This window comes from Glycine soja, chromosome 17, assembly GCF_004193775.1.
Source record: "Glycine soja cultivar W05 chromosome 17, ASM419377v2, whole genome shotgun sequence".
Lineage (NCBI taxonomy): Eukaryota > Viridiplantae > Streptophyta > Magnoliopsida > Fabales > Fabaceae > Glycine > Glycine soja.
The window spans coordinates 19,220,102-19,239,977 of record NC_041018.1 but is presented as its reverse complement, the minus strand read 5'-3'; the positions used below and the strand labels follow the sequence as shown (position 1 = coordinate 19,239,977).

At 32.9% G+C, this 19,876-nt stretch overlaps 1 protein-coding gene and 1 pseudogene across 1 annotated transcript; both read left to right on the top strand.

The window, feature by feature from the left end:
• Positions 1 to 646: 646 nt before the first annotated feature.
• On the top strand, positions 647 to 3,675 carry LOC114391526 (annotated as a pseudogene).
• Positions 3,676 to 18,826: 15,151 nt separating this feature from the next.
• LOC114394275 (precursor of CEP9-like) lies at positions 18,827 to 19,675 on the top strand. Its single transcript, XM_028355957.1, has one exon. It carries the CDS (start codon positions 18,931 to 18,933, stop codon positions 19,420 to 19,422), a length of 492 nt encoding a protein of 163 aa, XP_028211758.1. The 5' UTR covers positions 18,827 to 18,930; the 3' UTR covers positions 19,423 to 19,675.
• The last annotated feature ends 201 nt before the right edge of the window (positions 19,676 to 19,876 follow it).

The following is a 19,876-nucleotide window of genomic DNA, read 5'->3' as shown; positions in this document are numbered from 1 at the left end:
AAGTTCAATTTAGATGATGGAGCCAATTTTCAATCCAGCCCTTTGTTGTGGGCATGTTCCTTGAACAGTACATTGTTTCAGTGTTTATTTTATTTCTATATCCAAATTCATTTTAACCTACTCAGTGGCTCTATGTAACCTGCATTTCAATTCACTACACGAACAACTAACCAATGGGTATACAAATGTTGCTGTAGTCTACTTGTGTTTTTTACAGATACAATGCATATGGTCACTGTAGTGAAGGAGCAGACACTCATTTTGGAATGTCCAATGAGGTATGTCATGTTTCAAGTATTGAACAACACCGACATTATCAACTCAAACTTCAGGTAACCAAGTGCAGAAATTTTGGAATTGCAACCACATCTCTGTTATTTCTTCAACTGTTTGACATGTAGGAAACTAATGCTAAGTTTATGGCAGCAACGTATATGACTAAATACAGGAAGGCAAAGAAAGGAATTCAATTCCTCATCAATGGCAGCAAAGTTGGTAATTCACCAGAGGAAATAGCTGCTTTCCTTAAAGATGCATTTGGGTTGAACAAGACTGACATAAACTGAGTTGTGAGTCACATAAACTTCAGGTAACCAATGAGGTATCTCACTGACTTTGACCAATGTAGGGTATCGAGGATATTGGGATGGAAGCGAAGTTTAAGAGGCTAAAAAGAGACTTTGACAGTCAGAGAAAGAAGCTGACGGAAACAAGGAGGGAGTTGGGGGAGATCAAGAGAGAGAATCAACAGAAGAGTAGAGAATGCCAAGAAGCTTGGAACTCCTTGAAAGAGCTTCAAAATGAGCTAATGTGCAAGTCCATGCATGTAGGATCTTTGGGTATGCATAACCCTTTCTGTATTTATTATTACACTATTATAAAACTAAACATTTGAGGTTTTCTTTATCTGATCAACTGATATTTTCGGCTCTGCAGCATTTGCCATTGAGGGGCAAGTGAAGGACAAAAGTAAGTGGTTTTCATCACTAAGAAACTTCACGAGGAAATTGAAGGTACTGATATGTTAACAAAGTTAAGTGAGAAACAAATTAAGAAGGGTAAAGATATATTTATAACATGTTAATCAATTTCATTGCATAGATTATGAAAATGGAACACATCAAGCTATTAGAGGAAGCAGAGGCAAGCAAAAAATATCAAGCAGATATGAGAGAAATGGGGCTTATTATTAAGTCCAAAAGTAAGTAGATTTTGTTGCAACATAGGTTTCAATCTTACACACGTTAATAGTTTGCCGTTCCGCATTTGTGCATAATCTAATTCCTCTATTTATGCTATAGTAAATGAACAGCTGGAGTCACATGAAGATCTCAAGTCCAAATATATTGAAGGGGCTACGGAACGGAAAGATCTTTACAATAAGGTTTTGGAGTTGAGAGGTAAGTTGTGCAGTTGATTTTGTTTTCATAGATTTGGATTGGATGGGATATAAATAATATGCATGATCATTGATCACTAACTAATTATCCTTCTTCACAGGAAACATAAGGGTCTTTTGCCATTGTAGGTCTTTCAACACCAACGAGATATATGCAGGAGCAACAATGGCCTTAGATTTTGAATCTATGAAAGATGGTGATTTAACTATAATGTCAAATGGAGCTCCTAAGAAGACTTTCAAGTTTGATGTTGTCTTTGGTCCCCAAGCTGAGCAAGGTATTAATGCTTTCATGCCATGAATTCTTTAAGATGGGATTCTGAAATGAACACAAATGCTCATTTTGATAGATTAGTATTGTTTTCTTTATAGCTGATATTTTTAAAGACACAACACCATTTGCAACCTCGGTTCTAGAAGGGTTCAATGTATGTATTTTTGCATATGGTCAGACTGGGACAGGAAAAACTTTCACAATAGAGGGCACAAAAGAGGCTCAGGGTGTTAATTTCAGGACTCTTGAGAAAATGTTTGACATAATCAAGGAGAGGCATAAGCTCTACTGTTATAATATTTCTGTAAGTGTCTTAGAAGTGTACAATGAGCAAATAAGAGATTTGCTGGTTGCAGGAAATCATCCAGGAACAACTGCAAAAAGGTATACCACAAATTAGTTGGACAAGGAAATTAAAGTGAAACTTATTATTAGCTTATTCTATAAGTTTTTCAGAATAGTAACTGATATAGTCACTAAAATGTGGTTAATTGTAGACTTGAGATACGATAAGCTGGTGAAGGAATGCATCACATTCCAGGGTTGGTTGAGGCACATGTGAACAATATGACTGAAGTTTGGGAAGTCCTACAAACCGGTAGCAATGCGAGGGCAGTAAGCTCAACCAATTCCAATGAGCATAGCATCCGATCTCAGTGGTCAGCTTAAACTTTTTTTAATTAGATTCCTAAACCATATTTGAATCATATTTCTAAACCATCTGGTTGGATAAACACCGCTTATGATGGCCTATTGTTTCTGTATACAACATTCACTGTGTTATGGTTAAGGGGGAGAATTTGTTGAATGGGGAATGCACGAGAAGCAAGTTATGGCTGATGGACCTAGTAGGCAGTGAGCGAGTGGCAAAGACAGAAGTGCATGGTGATGGACTAAAGGAGACACAAAATATTAATAGGTCTCTCTCTGCACTTGGTGATGTCATATCAGCTCTTGCAACAAAAAGTTCACACATTCCTTTCAGGTTATGTCAACATAAGTTTTAACTTATGTTTTCGATTACAAATGCTGAAATATCTTTTGGTCTATTGGTTGGTATTGAAATTTTTGTTCTTCATGCTGCAGGAACTCCAAGCTTACACACTTACTACAAGACTCATTAGGTAATTGTTTCTCCATGCAAAGAAACTTATTTAGGGTTGCTTCTTTTGCACGTGTATGCCTGACTTCTATCCTCCACATGTATGCAAATATAACTAGAAAATTTGATGGACAATTTTGTTTTTGTAGGAGGAGACTCAAAGGCACTCATGTTTGTACAGATCAGTCCTAATGAAAATTATTTGAGTGAGACAATTTGCTCTCTGAACTTTGCTAGTAGAGTAAGAGGAATAGAATTGGGACCAGCAAGAAAGCAGTTAGACACTGTTGAACTTTTGAGACACAAACAAATGGTATGACTGATGTAATGTTGTTGTATTTATAAAGTACCTATATTTCATTGCTTAACTGTGATAGTCTGTTTCATTTTCAATATGTTACTCTCCTTTGTTAGGTTGAGAAAGTCAAACAAGAGGTAAGGCTGAAAGATTTGCAAATCAAGAAGCTGGAGGAAACAATCCATGGATTGGAGTCCAAGATGAAGGAAAGAGACAGTAAGAACAAAAATCTCCAAGAGAAGGTATCATATCAAAGCACAAAAATTCTGTTCGGAATTAGAATGCTATCAGCAATTTTTTTTCTTCTGACAACAAATGACCATTGTTGATACACTTGGAACTAATGTGATTCTTCAGAGGCTGTAGCGTCTTACAGAGGAATTTGTACCCCATGTAGATTTACTTCTTTTTGTCATTTCTGTTGATCACCCTTTAACTGGAAGTGAGGTATGGTCAGTCATTGTGGATGGGGCATACTCTCTTGTTTTGATTTGTATTGGTTATCATTGGCTTGGCAGGGCTATGACATGTTTTATGTTGTTTTCAGATTGCTTTTCTTCGTTATTCTCAGCAATGGAAAAAGAAAGCGATTTTTGTCTTGAATAAAGTTGACATATATAAGAATAATCATGAGGTATGCATTGTATTTTGATCCTTATTACTTATTGTTGAACTAGTGTAATTGTTGGAACCACTACATTCTTTGCTTTTGAATCCTTCCAACATAATCGCATACCACTTTTACTACTATATATTTGTTGCTTTACATGGTCTATGTTGAATTCAAGTGTCAACATTAAATATGGGTGATTGGGTGTTTTTATGTTTTCTTTTCGATCTATTATGCCAATTAGATCACTTATGCTAAATTTTGAAGTTGATTAATTCGTCTTTTTATACTTCTTTTTCTTATTGGTTTTTTTCAAACATTTTGGGGGAAATGTTCTTAAGTGTGTTATTGATATTTATTCTCTTGCAATTTGTAGGTCAGTCTATTATGCACCAATTTTAGCTGCCTTCAGTGTTCCTCTTGCTCAAAGTGATGATGAAATTGTAATAGCATTGTGTCCAAAAAGGCTTCCCTTATGCTATTCATGTTACTACTGTAATGTCCATGAAGACTCACAGCCAGAGATGTCTTTGTGATTTTCTGATTTGCGATTAATTAATCTTTATACACTGCTGCCTTAGTTATATTGTTTGACTTACAAAATTAGGTTGTCATGCTTTCAAATTATGCAATCTTATGATTAAATTTGACTAAATGTGTATTTTTTTCCCATTTTTAGGGTCATGTTCATTACTCAAGGACAAATGTGCACTTAGTCCTTCAACAACCATCCACAAGGCTTGGATAGAAAATATAGTCCTTTTTTATTGCCTAAAATGATATTTAAAAAAAAAAACCATTCTACGACAATTCTGATGACACGACCGTCGTAGAATAAACACTTGACTACGATGGTCATTGGACGAGACCGTAGTAGCATTCAACCTTGTCTATGACGGTTCTGATGACACGATCGTCGTAGAATAAACACTTGACTACGACAGTCATTGGACGAGACCGTAGTAGCATTCATCCTTGTCTATGACGATCACGGGACGAGACCGTCGTAATATTTAGCCTACTCTACGACGGTCACCTAGATAGGCCCGTCGTAGAGTCCACCAATTCCTACCACGGTTATCAGGACGAGACCGTTGTAGAATTCACCAATGTCTAAGACAGGCACCTAGACAGGTCTGTCGTAGAATCCGATGAACTCTACGATGGTGCTGTCCCGGTCACCGTCGTAGTCTTTGGTACAGTCTAAGACGAGCTTGTCCAGCTGCCCATCTTAGAATTCAAGGACGTCTACGACAGTTCCTCATGACCGTCATTGAAATTGTCAGTGCTTTTCACTACGTCGGAGACGACGGCTGTTGTTAACCGACGTAGAAAATCGTTTATAACCGACTTAAAATGCTGCTTTTGTAATAGTGGTTGGTCATGCTTACAAAACCAAAATTGGAAGCGAAAATTAGTTGTGCAGTCCATGGTTTTAAATTGTAGTTCACAGCTACAATTACACCCGCAATGTCAAGATATTTCAACTCACGACAATCACATCATGACCATAATTGCAACCATTATAAAAGTTTTCTGACTCACCATTATTACCATTATTACTACTGCAACTGTAATTTAAAACCATGCATGCTGACTATAGCTTCAATAATGTACCAAAACTAGTCAAGCCACTTGTGTACGTATATATGTAATGACGTATGTTGAGTTGGTTAGGATTCAGTTACAGAGGAGAGAAAAATAGAGAATGAAGATGAAAGAAGAAAAAAATATTATGATTGATTTGTAAAGTGTGTGTTACAAAGTATTTATATTCTCAGATACAAGCTACTACTAAACAAGACTACAACTAACTAGTTATAATCTCAACACCCTCCCTCAAGCTTATCATGGTAGATGTTGATCATGCTAAGCTTGGAGACAAAATCATGAAATTTGGGTGGTGCCAATGCTTTGGTGAGAAAATCTGCCACTTGATCACTTGTTGAAACTGGTAGTAGCTTTAGAGTGCCCTTCAAAAGCTTCTCTCGCACAAGATGGCAATCAATTTCCAAGTGTTTTGTGCGTTCGTGAAAAACCGGATTTGAGGCAATGTGGACTGCGCTTTGGTTGTCACAGTAAAGAGTTGGAGTTCTGGTAAGCTGAACTCTCAAATCTGCAAAAAGATACAACAGCCATTGCAACTCACAAGCAGCTGAAGACAGAGCCCTGTACTCTGCTTCTGAAGATGATCTGGACACAGTTGCTTGCTTTTTAGCACGCCATGACACTAAAGATTTGCCTATGAAGAAACAATATCCAGATATGGATTTTCTAGAATCCATACAGCCTGCCCAATCAGCATCTGAATAACCTATAAGTTGCATTTCTGAAGTTCTGCTAAAGAAAATACCTTGGCCTGGGTTGTTCTTCAAATACCTCAATACTCTACATGCTGCATTGAAATGAACATTTGTGGGTGCTTGCATGAACTGGCTAAGTTGTTGTGTTGCAAAAGCAATGTCTGGCCTAGTTGTGTTTAAATACAACAACTTCCCAACTATGCGCCTGTAACCTGAAATATCAGCATAAGGAGTGCCTGCAGCACTGTGCAACTTTATGGATGTGTCAAGAGGTGTGCTAGCAGGTTTGCACCCAAGTAATCCTGAATCCTTAAGCAGATCCAGACAATATTTCCTCTGTGAGATGGTAATACCCAGTCTAGAATGAGCAACTTCAAGCCCAAGAAAGTATTTCAACTTACCCAGATTTTTAATTTTGAAAGCTAAATCAAGAACATTCTTGATCCTGTCAAATTCATCAATTGAATCACCTGCAAGAATGATGTCATCTACATATACCAACAGTGCAGTGAAAGTATTTCCTTTGGTGAGAGTAAATAGGGAGTAATCTGAAATTGATTGTATGTAACCTTCTTTGAGAAGCAAATTAGTCAGCTTTTCATACCACTTCCTACTTGCTTGCTTCAACCCATACAAGCTCTTTTGTAGCTTGCAAACAGAATTAGGCTTGGCACAAGTTACCCCATCTGGTATTTTCATGTAAACATCTTCTTGAAGATCTCCATGAAGAAAAGCATTATTGACATCCAGTTGATGAAGGTGCCAATTCTTTATGGCAGCTACTGCCAAAAGAGTCCTAACAGTGGTAATCTTAGCCACAGGGGAGAAGGTCTCAAAATAGTCAATCCCTTCTACTTGATTGTAGCCTTTGGCTACTAATCTGGCTTTGTATCTCTCTATTTGGCCATTTGCTTTGTGTTTGACTTTATAAACCCATTTACATCCTATGGGTTTAGTATGAGGTGGGAGTTCAACAATTTTCCAGGTACAATTTTTAGCCAAAGCATTTAATTCTTCCTTCATGGCTGTTACCCAGTGTTCATGCTTACTAGCTTCCTCATAAGATTGAGGCTCAGTGCAGTGTGTGATTGACATACTAAATGCCTTGTGTGAAGGAGACAAAAGTGTAAGTGAATGAAAAGAAGACAAGGGATATTTAGACTTTGTACCTGAAGTGAGAGATTCGTGTGAAGTTGGAGATGTATTGTGACAAACATAGTCAGACAAATGTAATGGTGCCCTTCTTTGTCTGATGGGTTTGGAATGTAATAGAGGAGAATCATTGTGATCTTTAGGTGGAGGTGTGGAGGTAGAGGTATCAGAAATGACAGTGTCATTTGAAATATTAGGAGATAAAGATGAGTGGGGTGGTGATGGTGACTGCTCAGCATTAATGTCTAAGGAAATGTCACTATCTAAGGTAATGTCACTGTCATTTGGAGTAGGACTGATGGAATGATACTCCCAAGGAGTCTTGGGAGATGAGGACTGATAGGGAAAAATGTGTTCATGGTGAGTCACATCCCTAGACAAGAATATGGAATTATTTAATAGATCAAGGAGTACAACTCCTTTCACACCAGATTTATATCCTAGAAAAACACATTTTCTAGCTCTAAGGTCTAACTTGGTTCTATGTGATTGTAAAGTAGATGCAAAAACTAGAGAACCAAACACTTTGAGAGTATCAAAATCAGGGGCAGTATTATACAATAAAGTATAAGGAGATTTGTTTTGTAAATTTGGTGCAGGGACTCTATTCATGATGTATACAGCATGGGAAACAGCATAACACCAAAAAGACTTGGGGAGATTAGACTGAACAAGAAGAGCTCTACCTATGTTTAGAATTTGCTGATGTTTTCTCTCAACCCTGCCATTTTGCTGGGGAGAGTCAACACAGCTAGTCTGGTGTAATATACCTTTGGAGGCATAGAAATCTGGCATAAGGAACTCAGGACCATTGTCTGTACGAATGGATTTAACAGAATGATTATATTGGGTTTTAATAAAATGAATAAAGTTTTGAACATGAAGTCTAGCTTCAGATTTATTTTTCATTAGGGTTATCCAAGTATATCTAGAATGGTCATCAACAGCAGTAAGAAAATAAGCATGATTATGAACAGATTTAATAGAGATGGGACCCCATATGTCAAAATGAATCAAATCAAAACATTTTATTGCTTTATGATAACTGTGTACAAAAGGTAATTTTCTGTGTTTAGCAAAGTGACAGATGTCACACACAGAACTAGAATCATTTACAATAAAGGGGAATTGAGAGTGTAAAAGAGCAATTCTAGAACTAGACAGGTGACCTAACCTGAAATGCCAAATTGCATTTTCAGGTATATGGACATTATTTGCTGAGGAAAAAATGGAAGAAATGTTGTAGTTGGAAGAAGCACATTCCTTATTTGTCTGAGTCAAGTAGTACAAGCCATCTCTGCTTTCACCCAAACCAATCATCTTCAGTGATTTCTGCTCCTGTATGGAACAAATAGTGTCAGTGAAATTGAGTGTATAAGGTGTATGGTGACATAATTGAGAGACAGAAATCAAATTGACTGTAAAGGTAGGAACATATAGGACATTGGTGATACTAAAAGAAGAGGAAAACACAACTGTGCCTGCATATTTAGTGGTGACATGATTACCATTTGGTAATTTTATAATCATGGGATTGATTTCACTATAAGAGTGAAACCAGTGCAGTGAGGCACATATGTGATGACTAGCACCTGAATCTATGATCCAGGTATCAAGAGCAATATTATTACAAATAGAAGAATAAAAAAAATGAGATATTTTCATACCCTTCGTATCTGCTGATGAAGGACCAGCAGTGTTGAATGAGCAAACCTGTTTAGAAGTAGAAGCATTACAATGGTTAACAGAAGGAGGTTGAATTAACTGCAGAAGCTTATCTAATTGTTCCTGAGTAAGTGAAGGAGTCATGGTGACACTTGTGGTGTTCTGAGATGCAGTTGAAGATTCAACACGTTCTCCCCCATCAACTGCAGAATGATGAGCAGAACCAGAGTGATTTTTCATCATGTGAGGAGGAACACCATGCTTTTGAAAGCAATTCTCAACAAAGTGATTCGTCTTATGACAATAGGTACAGTAGCGCTTGGAACCAGAATTAGATCTTCCATTAGCAGAACCTTGAGACTTACTAGTTGAAGCATTAACAAGAGCCTTTGAATCATCAAGATTAGGAACACAATTTTGACGTTCAAATTGAATCACCATAGAAAAGATCTTGGTGATAGAAGGTAGAGGTTCAATCAGAAGAATCTGAGATTTAACCGCATTGAATTCATCGTTTAAACCAGTCAAGAAACGCATAACATGAAGCGTATGATGATGACGACGAGCAAGACGCATCGCATCACAAGAACAACGATGATGACATGTGCAATTTGGAATCGGCATGTAAATTTCAAGTTCTTCCCAAAGCGCTTTCAGATCAGAATAGAAAGTAGTTACAGATCGAGTACCTTGAGTGAGAGCGTAAATCTCTTGTTGAATTTCTGAAACACGAACCAAATCACCTTGTGAGAAACGCTCTTTCAGATCGAGCCACACATCGGAAGCGTTATCCATGAAAACGATGGATCGGGAAATGGAAGGTTCAACGGAGTTGAGAATCCAGCTATGAATCAACATATTGCAGCGATTCCAAGCTCGGAACGACGGATCGAAGGCATCAACCGGCATCGGAATTGTTCCGTCAAGAAATTCGAACTTGAGTTTGGCTCCGAGAGCGCGTCGCAGAGACCTCGCCCAAGAATGGTAGTTGGAACCATCGAGGAGTGGTGTGACCTTGACGGAGGAGGGACCGTCGCTAGGATGAACAAAGAACGGACTAGTAGGATCAGTAGAGGGATCCGCCGGTGGCGGTGGTGCTATACGCGGTGGCATAGTGGCGGAAGCAAAAGGAATGGATCGTTAGGTCGATGATACCATGTTGAGTTGGTTAGGATTCAGTTACAGAGGAGAGAAAAATAGAGAATGAAGATGAAAGAAGAAAAAAATATTATGATTGATTTGTAAAGTGTGTGTTACAAAGTATTTATATTCTCAGATACAAGCTACTACTAAACAAGACTACAACTAACTAGTTATAATCTCAACAACGTATTTGATTTTCCTTCTGCACTAGATAGACACTGTATATATTCTTGCATATTCAACCATATGTGTGTAGTATGGGCATGGCTTTAATTTGTTATTGCTTGGGGATCGGTAGGTCTCGTTAATGTATCACTCAAATTGTTCGCATTTTCTCTTTAATTATTTACAATCATACTATCTTGCTTTTGTATTCTTGTATTCTTCATAAATATTAGAAATTTGTATATATAGTAGTATTTGTACTAGTTTATATATACAGAATTTATTTAGACTAATTTAGAATCTTCTTAATCAGTTCAGTTTATTTAAGTTTCTCATGTAAATAGTCAAGCTTACTAATATTTCACATGACAAACTATTATTCAAAATTCTTATTCTCCTTCGGCTAGCCTCTTTGAGAAAACTCAGAATACTAGTGGTTATAGCAGTTGCGTTTGCATAGTTATATAAGTGCTTGCTCTCACTGAATATATACTCACCAGCTAGGTGAATATACACAGCACTAATAATTAGGATCAAAATACAAAGTCTCGGCAACAAATATTTACAAGAAATGCGAGTAGAAAGAACGGTTAAAGATAATTAAAAATAAAATAAGGATCGGGTAAAAAATTATATACGTAGTAACAACAACAATATGTTCTCAACATCACACATCACACATCACACATCTTTTTTATTCTTACGTATTAAAAAAATCTATTCTCATACATAATCATAGGAAGGTTTATGTTGCTGTTTTTTTTCTTTTATTGGGTAAAAGGAGCAAAGTCCCTATAATAAAAAAAAACTCTGATAAAAAAGGTTAGAGAAGAATTGTTAACCAACATAAACATTAACATAAAATCAGGTGTTTTTTTTTCAAAAATATAATTAAATCAAATAAGCATATGTATTAGGTAATATGTTACTGACACGTCATTAACATATCATAATTCAGTGTCATGTTAATAAAATGTGTTAAATATTTTATAAGAGATTGATGAATGAAAAAATTTGTATAATTACAAAATTTAGAGAACCTAATTTGTATAATTAGACTTTATGTGACTAAAATTTTACAATGACAATAATACTAGAAGAATAAAAAATACACCTAAGCCTTAATTAAAAAGAAAATTAGTATATATATTATTGTGAAAAGAATCTTGTGCAATGTAAACCAAAACTACCTTTGAGATTATACCATCAGAGTATTCAACAACACACTTTGTTCTGTAAACAATGTTATTTGCACATCACTTCTACTATAAGGTTTATACACTATATATATGTTCAAGATTACTAAAGAAGAAGAAAAAGATACTATTAAAGAATAATATTTCTCATTAAAAGTGATTCTTAAAATATTCACAACATTAACTAGTTAAACATATCTCTGTTTGAAGAATTTACAGTTTTTCATGGAAACTGTGTTTAATGTAACCCCTTTGTTCTTTCATGAAAAAGAATTAACATTAAACTTTTTTTATTATTTATTAATGTTTTAAAAGTCGCAATATAGAATATTACTACATGTCTACCATGAATCAAGATATTTTAAGCACAAAGAACTCACAGGGCATACCGTTGAGATTCGATGAAAGGGACCCGAAAGATTCCTTTGTCTTCCCGTCAAAGACGGCACAACAGATCACAGTTCACAGTTCACTAACGCCTGACTCGAATTTTTCTCATTTTTTAATTTGAGTGTCACCATCTTAATGATGGTAATTAACCAATAAAATAAACACCCCTCGTGCACTACAGCACAAAAATCTAGGCACTAGCCACCACAACTACCCTATTGCACCCTTTTTTTGACAGATACCCTATTGCACTTTGCATCTTATGATTTTTTTAATTTTTTTTTCAAATTAAAAGCATAAAGTTGAGAATTTATAAATTATAGTACTACTAATTAATATCTTATAGTATTATTTTCTGTCATATTGATTCTCAAGTACTTTAGTGAAGACCGAAGTGAGGGTTCCCCAGTCTCTGGAAGCCAACTTTTTGGAAGCTGATTCTCCATTTTCCACCCCTACTTTATTTATTTATTTGCTTCATTCATTCTTTTTCTTGTTTGGTGCATTATTATTGATTACAACAACGACTCGTTTGGTGACAGCTTCAAGTGGTAGGGACTGTGCGACCATGCCGTTCTTGACTTTACTTTTGTTGCCCCTCTTCAACATGATTTCTTAATTTGATTAATTAGGGCACACTCATAGTTGATGCGTGCAATGATTTGGTGATCTATATATTTATTTATTTATGTTTACATTTTCTTGTTATAATTTTTTTTCATGAAATATACCACCGTGTTAAATAATTAAAAAAAAACTTTGTGGCTTATAATAATTCTATCTAATTATAACAAGATTGTTTCTCGTGAATAATACTTAGCTATGATTTAGATCAAATTTTTTTCTCATAAATACTTCATTTAATACGACCAATATTAATGACTCATAAATCTTATAAAATAAAAAAATTAAATTAAATTAAATACCAATAAAATAAAATAAAATAATATGATTTTCATAATGAGTATTCACTATACATGTGTAGAAGAATAAGTCAGTAAGATTTTGCTAGCTATAATATGGGCTAAAGATACTTTATATGAGGTCATGGGATTAAATCTCATTATTATAATCATTAAAAATATATGATTTTTTTTAATGGCAATGAAGTTAAATATAAGATTTTGTTTAAATTACTCAAACCTTACTACTAATACCGATTCTAGTAATAGTTATATATATATATATATATATATATATATATATATATATATATATAGAGAGAGAGAGAGAGAGAGAGAGAGAGAGAGAGAGAGAGAGAGAGAGAGAGAGAGAGAGAGAGAGAGAGAGAGAGAGAGAGAGAGAGAGAGAGAGAGAGAGAGAGAGAGAGAGAGAGAGGTCGTGCCTCGAAAATAAGAAAATTTAATCCACAAGTATGAAAGTAATCTCCGATGCCTATCAAGTCTCATATGAGTTGTATAACAGCGTCATATTTAGATTGAATTGTTTGGCATTTAAGTTAATGGGCTTTAGACAAATCGATCCAATAAAAATAGAATATACAATATATTAGGTTTATTATTAAAATGTATAAAATAAAAAGCCTATATGATAGGTGGAATGCCTAGTTTCTTAAAAATAATTAAAATTCGCAGGAAGTTTTGAATATACTACTATAGTAGTGTTCTTTAGCTTTTATTAAAAGGGAGTCTGTATAAGTATATTAGTTGGGCTGAATAATTATTACTCACAATCGCACTGTAATATTCTACCAAGAATGGAATGATTCTTTATTTTATATAAGTTGGCTCGACCATAATATCCAGCCTATGTACGTGTTGTCTTTCTAAAAACGTCATATTATTAAAATACTTAAAATATATGAAATAAATTCAAATTCGACTATGTTAAACAAGTTATTTTATTTAGTTTCTAATTTTTTTTATTATAGTTGAAAAACTTGTTTAATGGGTAAACAAAATTTTTAAAGTAACTTTTAACATTTTTTTAAATATTATTTGAAGTAGTACTTTTTAAATTTAAAATGTTAGTTTCTAGTTTTTTTATATTTTATTTTTAAAATATTTATTTAATTTTTTTATTACTCTTTTTAAATATGTAATTTTATATTTTTTTGATATTTCAATAGTTAATTTTACTCAACATTTATGATATAATAACTCTAACTTAAAAGCTTTTAATTTTTCACTACCAATTTCAGTTTTTTTTTCTAACTTTTAGTTATTTTTTAATTAGTTTTGTCGAATACATACAAAGTACGTCTACGAATAAAACAATAGAATAATAATAATAATGTAGGGAATTTTCAAATTATTATTATTATTATTATTATTATTATTATTTCAAACTCTTAAAATTACAGGAAGTTTTCAAATTATTTAAGAAATCAAAATAAAGGATACGCAAACATGAAGGTGATAATAGGCAATAATATAGCGTTGACCTATATTCTCATGAATTCGTGGTTGATACCTTCGAAGAAAAGAGAATGGTATCTCCAAAATTAATTTTCCATATAAATTAACAGTGATAATAATAAGAAAAAGAGAATAACATGTATTGTATTAATTAAAAAAAACAATAATCAAAATTAAGAAAATGTTTCACAACTCGCAACCTTTTATTTTGCTGAATGAACTCGCAACCTCATTACATTCAAAATTTCATACAAAACTTTACGTACATATAGTAGCACCAATACTATTTTGTAATTAAACTGATTAACGTTGAGTTCACCTCATTTATCAATTTATATGTTAATTTTGTTTTTAATCTAAATAAGATTATTCTATCGGAAAAGTGAATGCGTATCTCGCCTCGCACCCAGAATGACAAACGAAACTCGGTCAAATCATGTTTCTCATATGAACCATCCTTTTGGAACCCTAATAGCTTTTTCTTCACGTATGCATCAAATCGTGCTATGTCACTGAGGAGTTCTAGCACGTACCAACATATTCTTAAAAAAAATTATGATTTTTAATAAAATTCAGTCAATAATAAAAATGTGTTAAAAAAGTGCGTGTGTTAAAAAAAATAAGTTAGAGAATATGAAACTAAAATTTTCACGTTGAGACGATACAAATGCAGTATCATATCGTTAGGCCAAACTAGCTAGCAATTAATATTGTACCCATTTGGGTTGGTGTGGAGATGATCACGCACGTGATTTTGTAGGATAATTTTGCTGGCAGAAGAATGGATACATTAAATAAAGTGCAGTTAAGGTTTTAACTTCCGCTTTCCTTGGGTCTTTTGATATCGTGAAAAATTCCAGATAAATAGTATGACCTATATATGGCCATAATTGCAGTGATAGTAAACATTTTTTATTATTCGTAAAAATCAAAGAATGATATAAAAAATTTATAATAATTTATGCACCATAATCAATCAGCTAAATAAGATCTTTGATGGTTAAAAACATTTCAAAAACCTTAATATTACAATCAAAATCACAATGACCAACTGTTTTCTAAAACTTAAATAGTCATTATTAGAGCTTGTTTGGGACCACCAAACTTGAGATTAGAGTTAGTCAAAATTGATTATGGCTTTGACCAACATGTTTGAAACTTCCTTGTTAATGTGATCTAGTGGAACAAATTTGAGAATTTGTTAATGCTACTTTAAATAGTTTTTGAGTTGGATAAAAAAAATTATACCAAATTTTTCTTTTAACACTCATTTTTTAATGAAAACATCAAAACATAAATCACAGTATATACTTCAAAATTAATTTTATAAAATCAATTTTATTTAAAATTAATTTTATCAATGCTCAATCAAATATGGACTCAATTTTACCATAAAGCGACTAGAATATCAATTAATGATAAATCTTTGTCTCCTCGGTAACCAATCAGATGGAGCATAAATGCAATGGTACAAGTTTTGATTTCTGATGCAACTGCTCAAACAATAAATATAACCCTAGCTACAAGAATCTTTTTCCTTTTATACCTTTGAATCTGCGGCTATGCAATAATCATGCAACCCATTTGAAAATAAGCGTCCCATAAACAGAAATATATATTTATATTTTGACACTAGAGGATCCCATTGATGTGTGTCACTTGAACTGGTCGACTATAGTCTATAGTAAAAAAGATTTATAAGAAACAGAGACCATTCACTTATAGTGGAGGGGGAAAGCCCATTTCTTGCTGCAGGGTCCATTTTGATGGTGCGCAAGTCGACCAACTTTTCTTTATTGGTTTATCATCATTTTTCAACTCGTACCTGTTTGCAGTTGAGTTTTTTTTACATATATTTTTAATTATGAAATTTATGATATTTTTTATTTTGATTTTTGTCTCAAATTATAAAAAATAATTGCTTTTAATTATAGAAGAAAAACTAATTTTCCAACTAAAGAATAGCAAGATGTTTCAAAATAAAAACATATACATACAAGAATAGCAAGATCTTAAACAAATATTAACTCAATTATCAGTTCTATGTTATTGATAAAGTGAATGTATTACAAGTACATGTGTTTATAATTTATTGGTACACTTAAGAAAGCCACTGATACCCTTTGAATTGTGCAGGCATGGTAGAAGTTGCCTTTTATTATATGTAGTGACCCAAAATAAATAAAGTTTTAAAAAAAATTAAAATTTAAAAAATTAATATTTTTATTATTTTAAAAATAAAAAACATATTTAAGCTTAAACTCATTTATAGTGCTTTGCCATTAGCTATTCCCAGATCTATTGTTACTAAAACCTGATTGGGTTCCTTGGTGTAATCTTTAAATCGATTAATTAAGTAACTGGTCTGTGATTCCAATTTGAGTGGTACGTTTATGCATATGACTAGGAGTGAGTTAGCACTAAATTGGATTTGAATAGAGTGTTAATTAGTTCATAATTTGAACCACATTTATAAAATAGTTACATAATAATTGTAAAGAATTTTTATATTGATATTCAATTATAAATTATCATAAATGATAAATTTGTTGACTTTAAAAATAAATATATTATAAGTTACACCTATAATAGATTTTGATTGGTTCATAGTATTTTTTATATATTAATAATACATAAAATTAAACTCAATATTTATTATTTATTATATACAGAAAAATACATACATATATATATATATATATATATATATATATATATATATATATATATATATATATATATATATATATATATATATATAAATAAAAGATCTTTATTTCGAGTTCAATAAAATATACATGTTGTCTATAAAAAAAAAGTAACATATATTAATCAATTTTTGACTAATAATTTACTGATTGAACTAGTGATCAAGATGGATATACCGCATTTAATAATACTCAAAAACCTTCAAATTATAAAAAAATTTAATAAGAATGACATATGTTTTTTTTGTTGGTTTTCTTAGTAAATCTTTCTTTTTTAAATTTATTCTTTATCTTTTTAATTAATAGCCAAAACAAGCTAACATTCCCATATATTCTATTATTCATTAAAATTTATATGAAACTTATTAAATCACGTAAAATCCATTAAATCATGTAAGTCTCACTCTTTATTTAGTAGATCCAAATATGAAATTTACTACTAATAATAAAGAACGTATTGAAAATAAAATTAAAAAAATGTTATTACTGATATTTCTCAATTACAGAACATAATATATTTATTGCAACAACAATTGGAGACCATTAAAGGTTACAATATTGTAAAAAATGTAGTGTCAAACATTAACAGTCAACAGCACAGAGCCAAGAGGGACATGATCCTTAGAACAAGAATGACTTTAGGCAACAACAACAAAAAAAAAATCATAGCTTAAAACAGAAAAATCGTGGCCTAAACCTAATGAAATTCTGCTGCATAATAGAGGAGGCTGAAGTTGGAAGTGAGCAATTTTGAGTCTTCGCTTTTCCATCCGCTCTTAGTCAAACATATAAGCCCAATGACATTTCTATCTTGCTTGGTAATATATAATCGATTTGGAAAAAATTATGTATGGTTTGATTTCTGGTTCTTGCCTAATGATATTTTTGCTCACTACAATTACTTTAATTATTTTTTAAGAAGGTAAAAAACTGCATTCTGTATGTTATCTTTTTAATATACATTGTGATATATGATCTACTTAGATTATGCGCGCGTAACAAAATTGCACTTCATTCACAGTGGTGCCTTTTCTTTTTATTTTTTATTTCAATGGTATTTTCAACTTGTTAAGGTTCCAGTTGGACATGACTTAAGACCAAGACAAATAAAGGTTTCATGGGTTTTGTTTTCCTAATTGATGTATTGACTCTATAACATGACTTTTTTTTTAAAAAGAATTAGAAACTACCTCGAGTATTTTGTCTATTAATAAAATATTGTTTATAAAAAAGAATAAGCCCAATAAAAGATTTTTATTTTCGCCTCTTCTCACGTTTCCCTCCATCAGCTAAATCGTATGCTAGCTATAACTTACTAGTGAATGATGATGCTTTTCTTTTTATGTTATATATGTTTAACCATCCCCTTTCTTTTTATGTTATAAATTAATAGGCCAAGAGGGTAAAAAAAATATTACAACTTAATAATCCTTCACTAGTGCATAAAAGTTAAGAAATCATTCACATTTTCTCAGTGGTGCATATATATATAAATCCATCGCAATGTATGAACGAAATGCGCTACTATCTAATATGATGACTAGATTTTTCTTGTAAAGGGGTTGGAGTATACTTTGTACTCTTAACTAATTAATAATATTCTTTTTGATTGACAAAAATAAAAATTCAAGCGCCCTTCATACTATATCGATCTTTCTATTAATATTGCACAAATTAATCTGGGCATAAAAGTGAAGGTTCTGTAATAATTGGGTATCATCATCATCTTATACAAATCGTATGCGGCAGGAAATAAGAGGTGAACATCAAAAGAGACATATGTCAAAGTGAATTTCAAATTAATAATCTACGAAGGATTATGAACCCCAATATATTTATATGTACACAAAAGAACATGTTCGCCCACTCTAGACCCATAGAATTAAAAACTATTTGACATATTAACGCTCCGCATTTAAATATATACACATCACATAATTAGTCAAATCAAAAGACATAATTAGCAGTGAGAATATTGACACACTCAACATTATAAATACCGGAGGATCCCCTAACTTGTCATATCATCTCCCATGCATCTCTCACTTGCTTCCTATAATCTTTGATCACTATAGTTCAATCTCATATTAAATCATTCTCTCTTTAGTCTCACTTTTAGTTATTTCGTCCTTCATACTTCTCTAGTCATGGCTATATTTCAATATGCCACACGAAAATGTCTAGTAATTTTTCTATTACTAGTTGCCTTCAATGGTTCCCTTTTAACTCATGGCAGGCAAATAAAACCATTGAACCAACAACATTCCTCGCTTAACAACGACACTGTAGTTAAACACAGTGTTAATAATGTTCCTACTCATCCATCATCTGGGAAGAAGAAAGTTGTTGACTCATCATCCGTGGTACCAAAATATGGTGTTGAAAGTTTTGGAGATTCGATGAGTTCGGACACAAATGCTTTCAGACCCACAACGCCAGGGAACAGTCCTGGTGTTGGTCACAGAAAATTTGCACCAGAAGATAAAGATGTGGAAGCAATGGTTGCATCAGTTCAAAGTCCTGATCATGTTAAGGTTTATGTGACTGAGGGGACCCAAAATCAAGATGGTTTCAAACCTACAAACCCAGGTCACAGTCCCGGTGTTGGTCATGCTCAGCAAAACAAAATTGGACAGTAAAATTTAGTCATGTAAATAAGCAATTTCTTATAGTTCCTAAAACTATAGTCCAGCTACATGTGTGTGTATATATATATATATATATATATATGTAATTAATGTCCTATGTTTCATTCTATAGTTCAAATTCTGTATTCATGCATTGCATGCCAGTCACCAAATTCATGCATGTGGCCGCATGAGCTTGGCTTTGATCGTTGGTTGGTATCAGCAGTTATTATCTATCATTCAAAATGTTAGCTTTTAGCATTAATTTACTCCATTTACAATTGTCGGGTTAATGAGTGACTCACAATGCAAATTAATAAAATTGTTATTTATAGAAATGATCTCTGATCTTTTCTGGATACAAATGTTGGCGGGTGATGCACTTATGTCACTACTTAAAAGCCTAGAACTGGAAATTATTTATATTGAAAATGCAACTAATTATTTAATATTTGTTTAGTATATA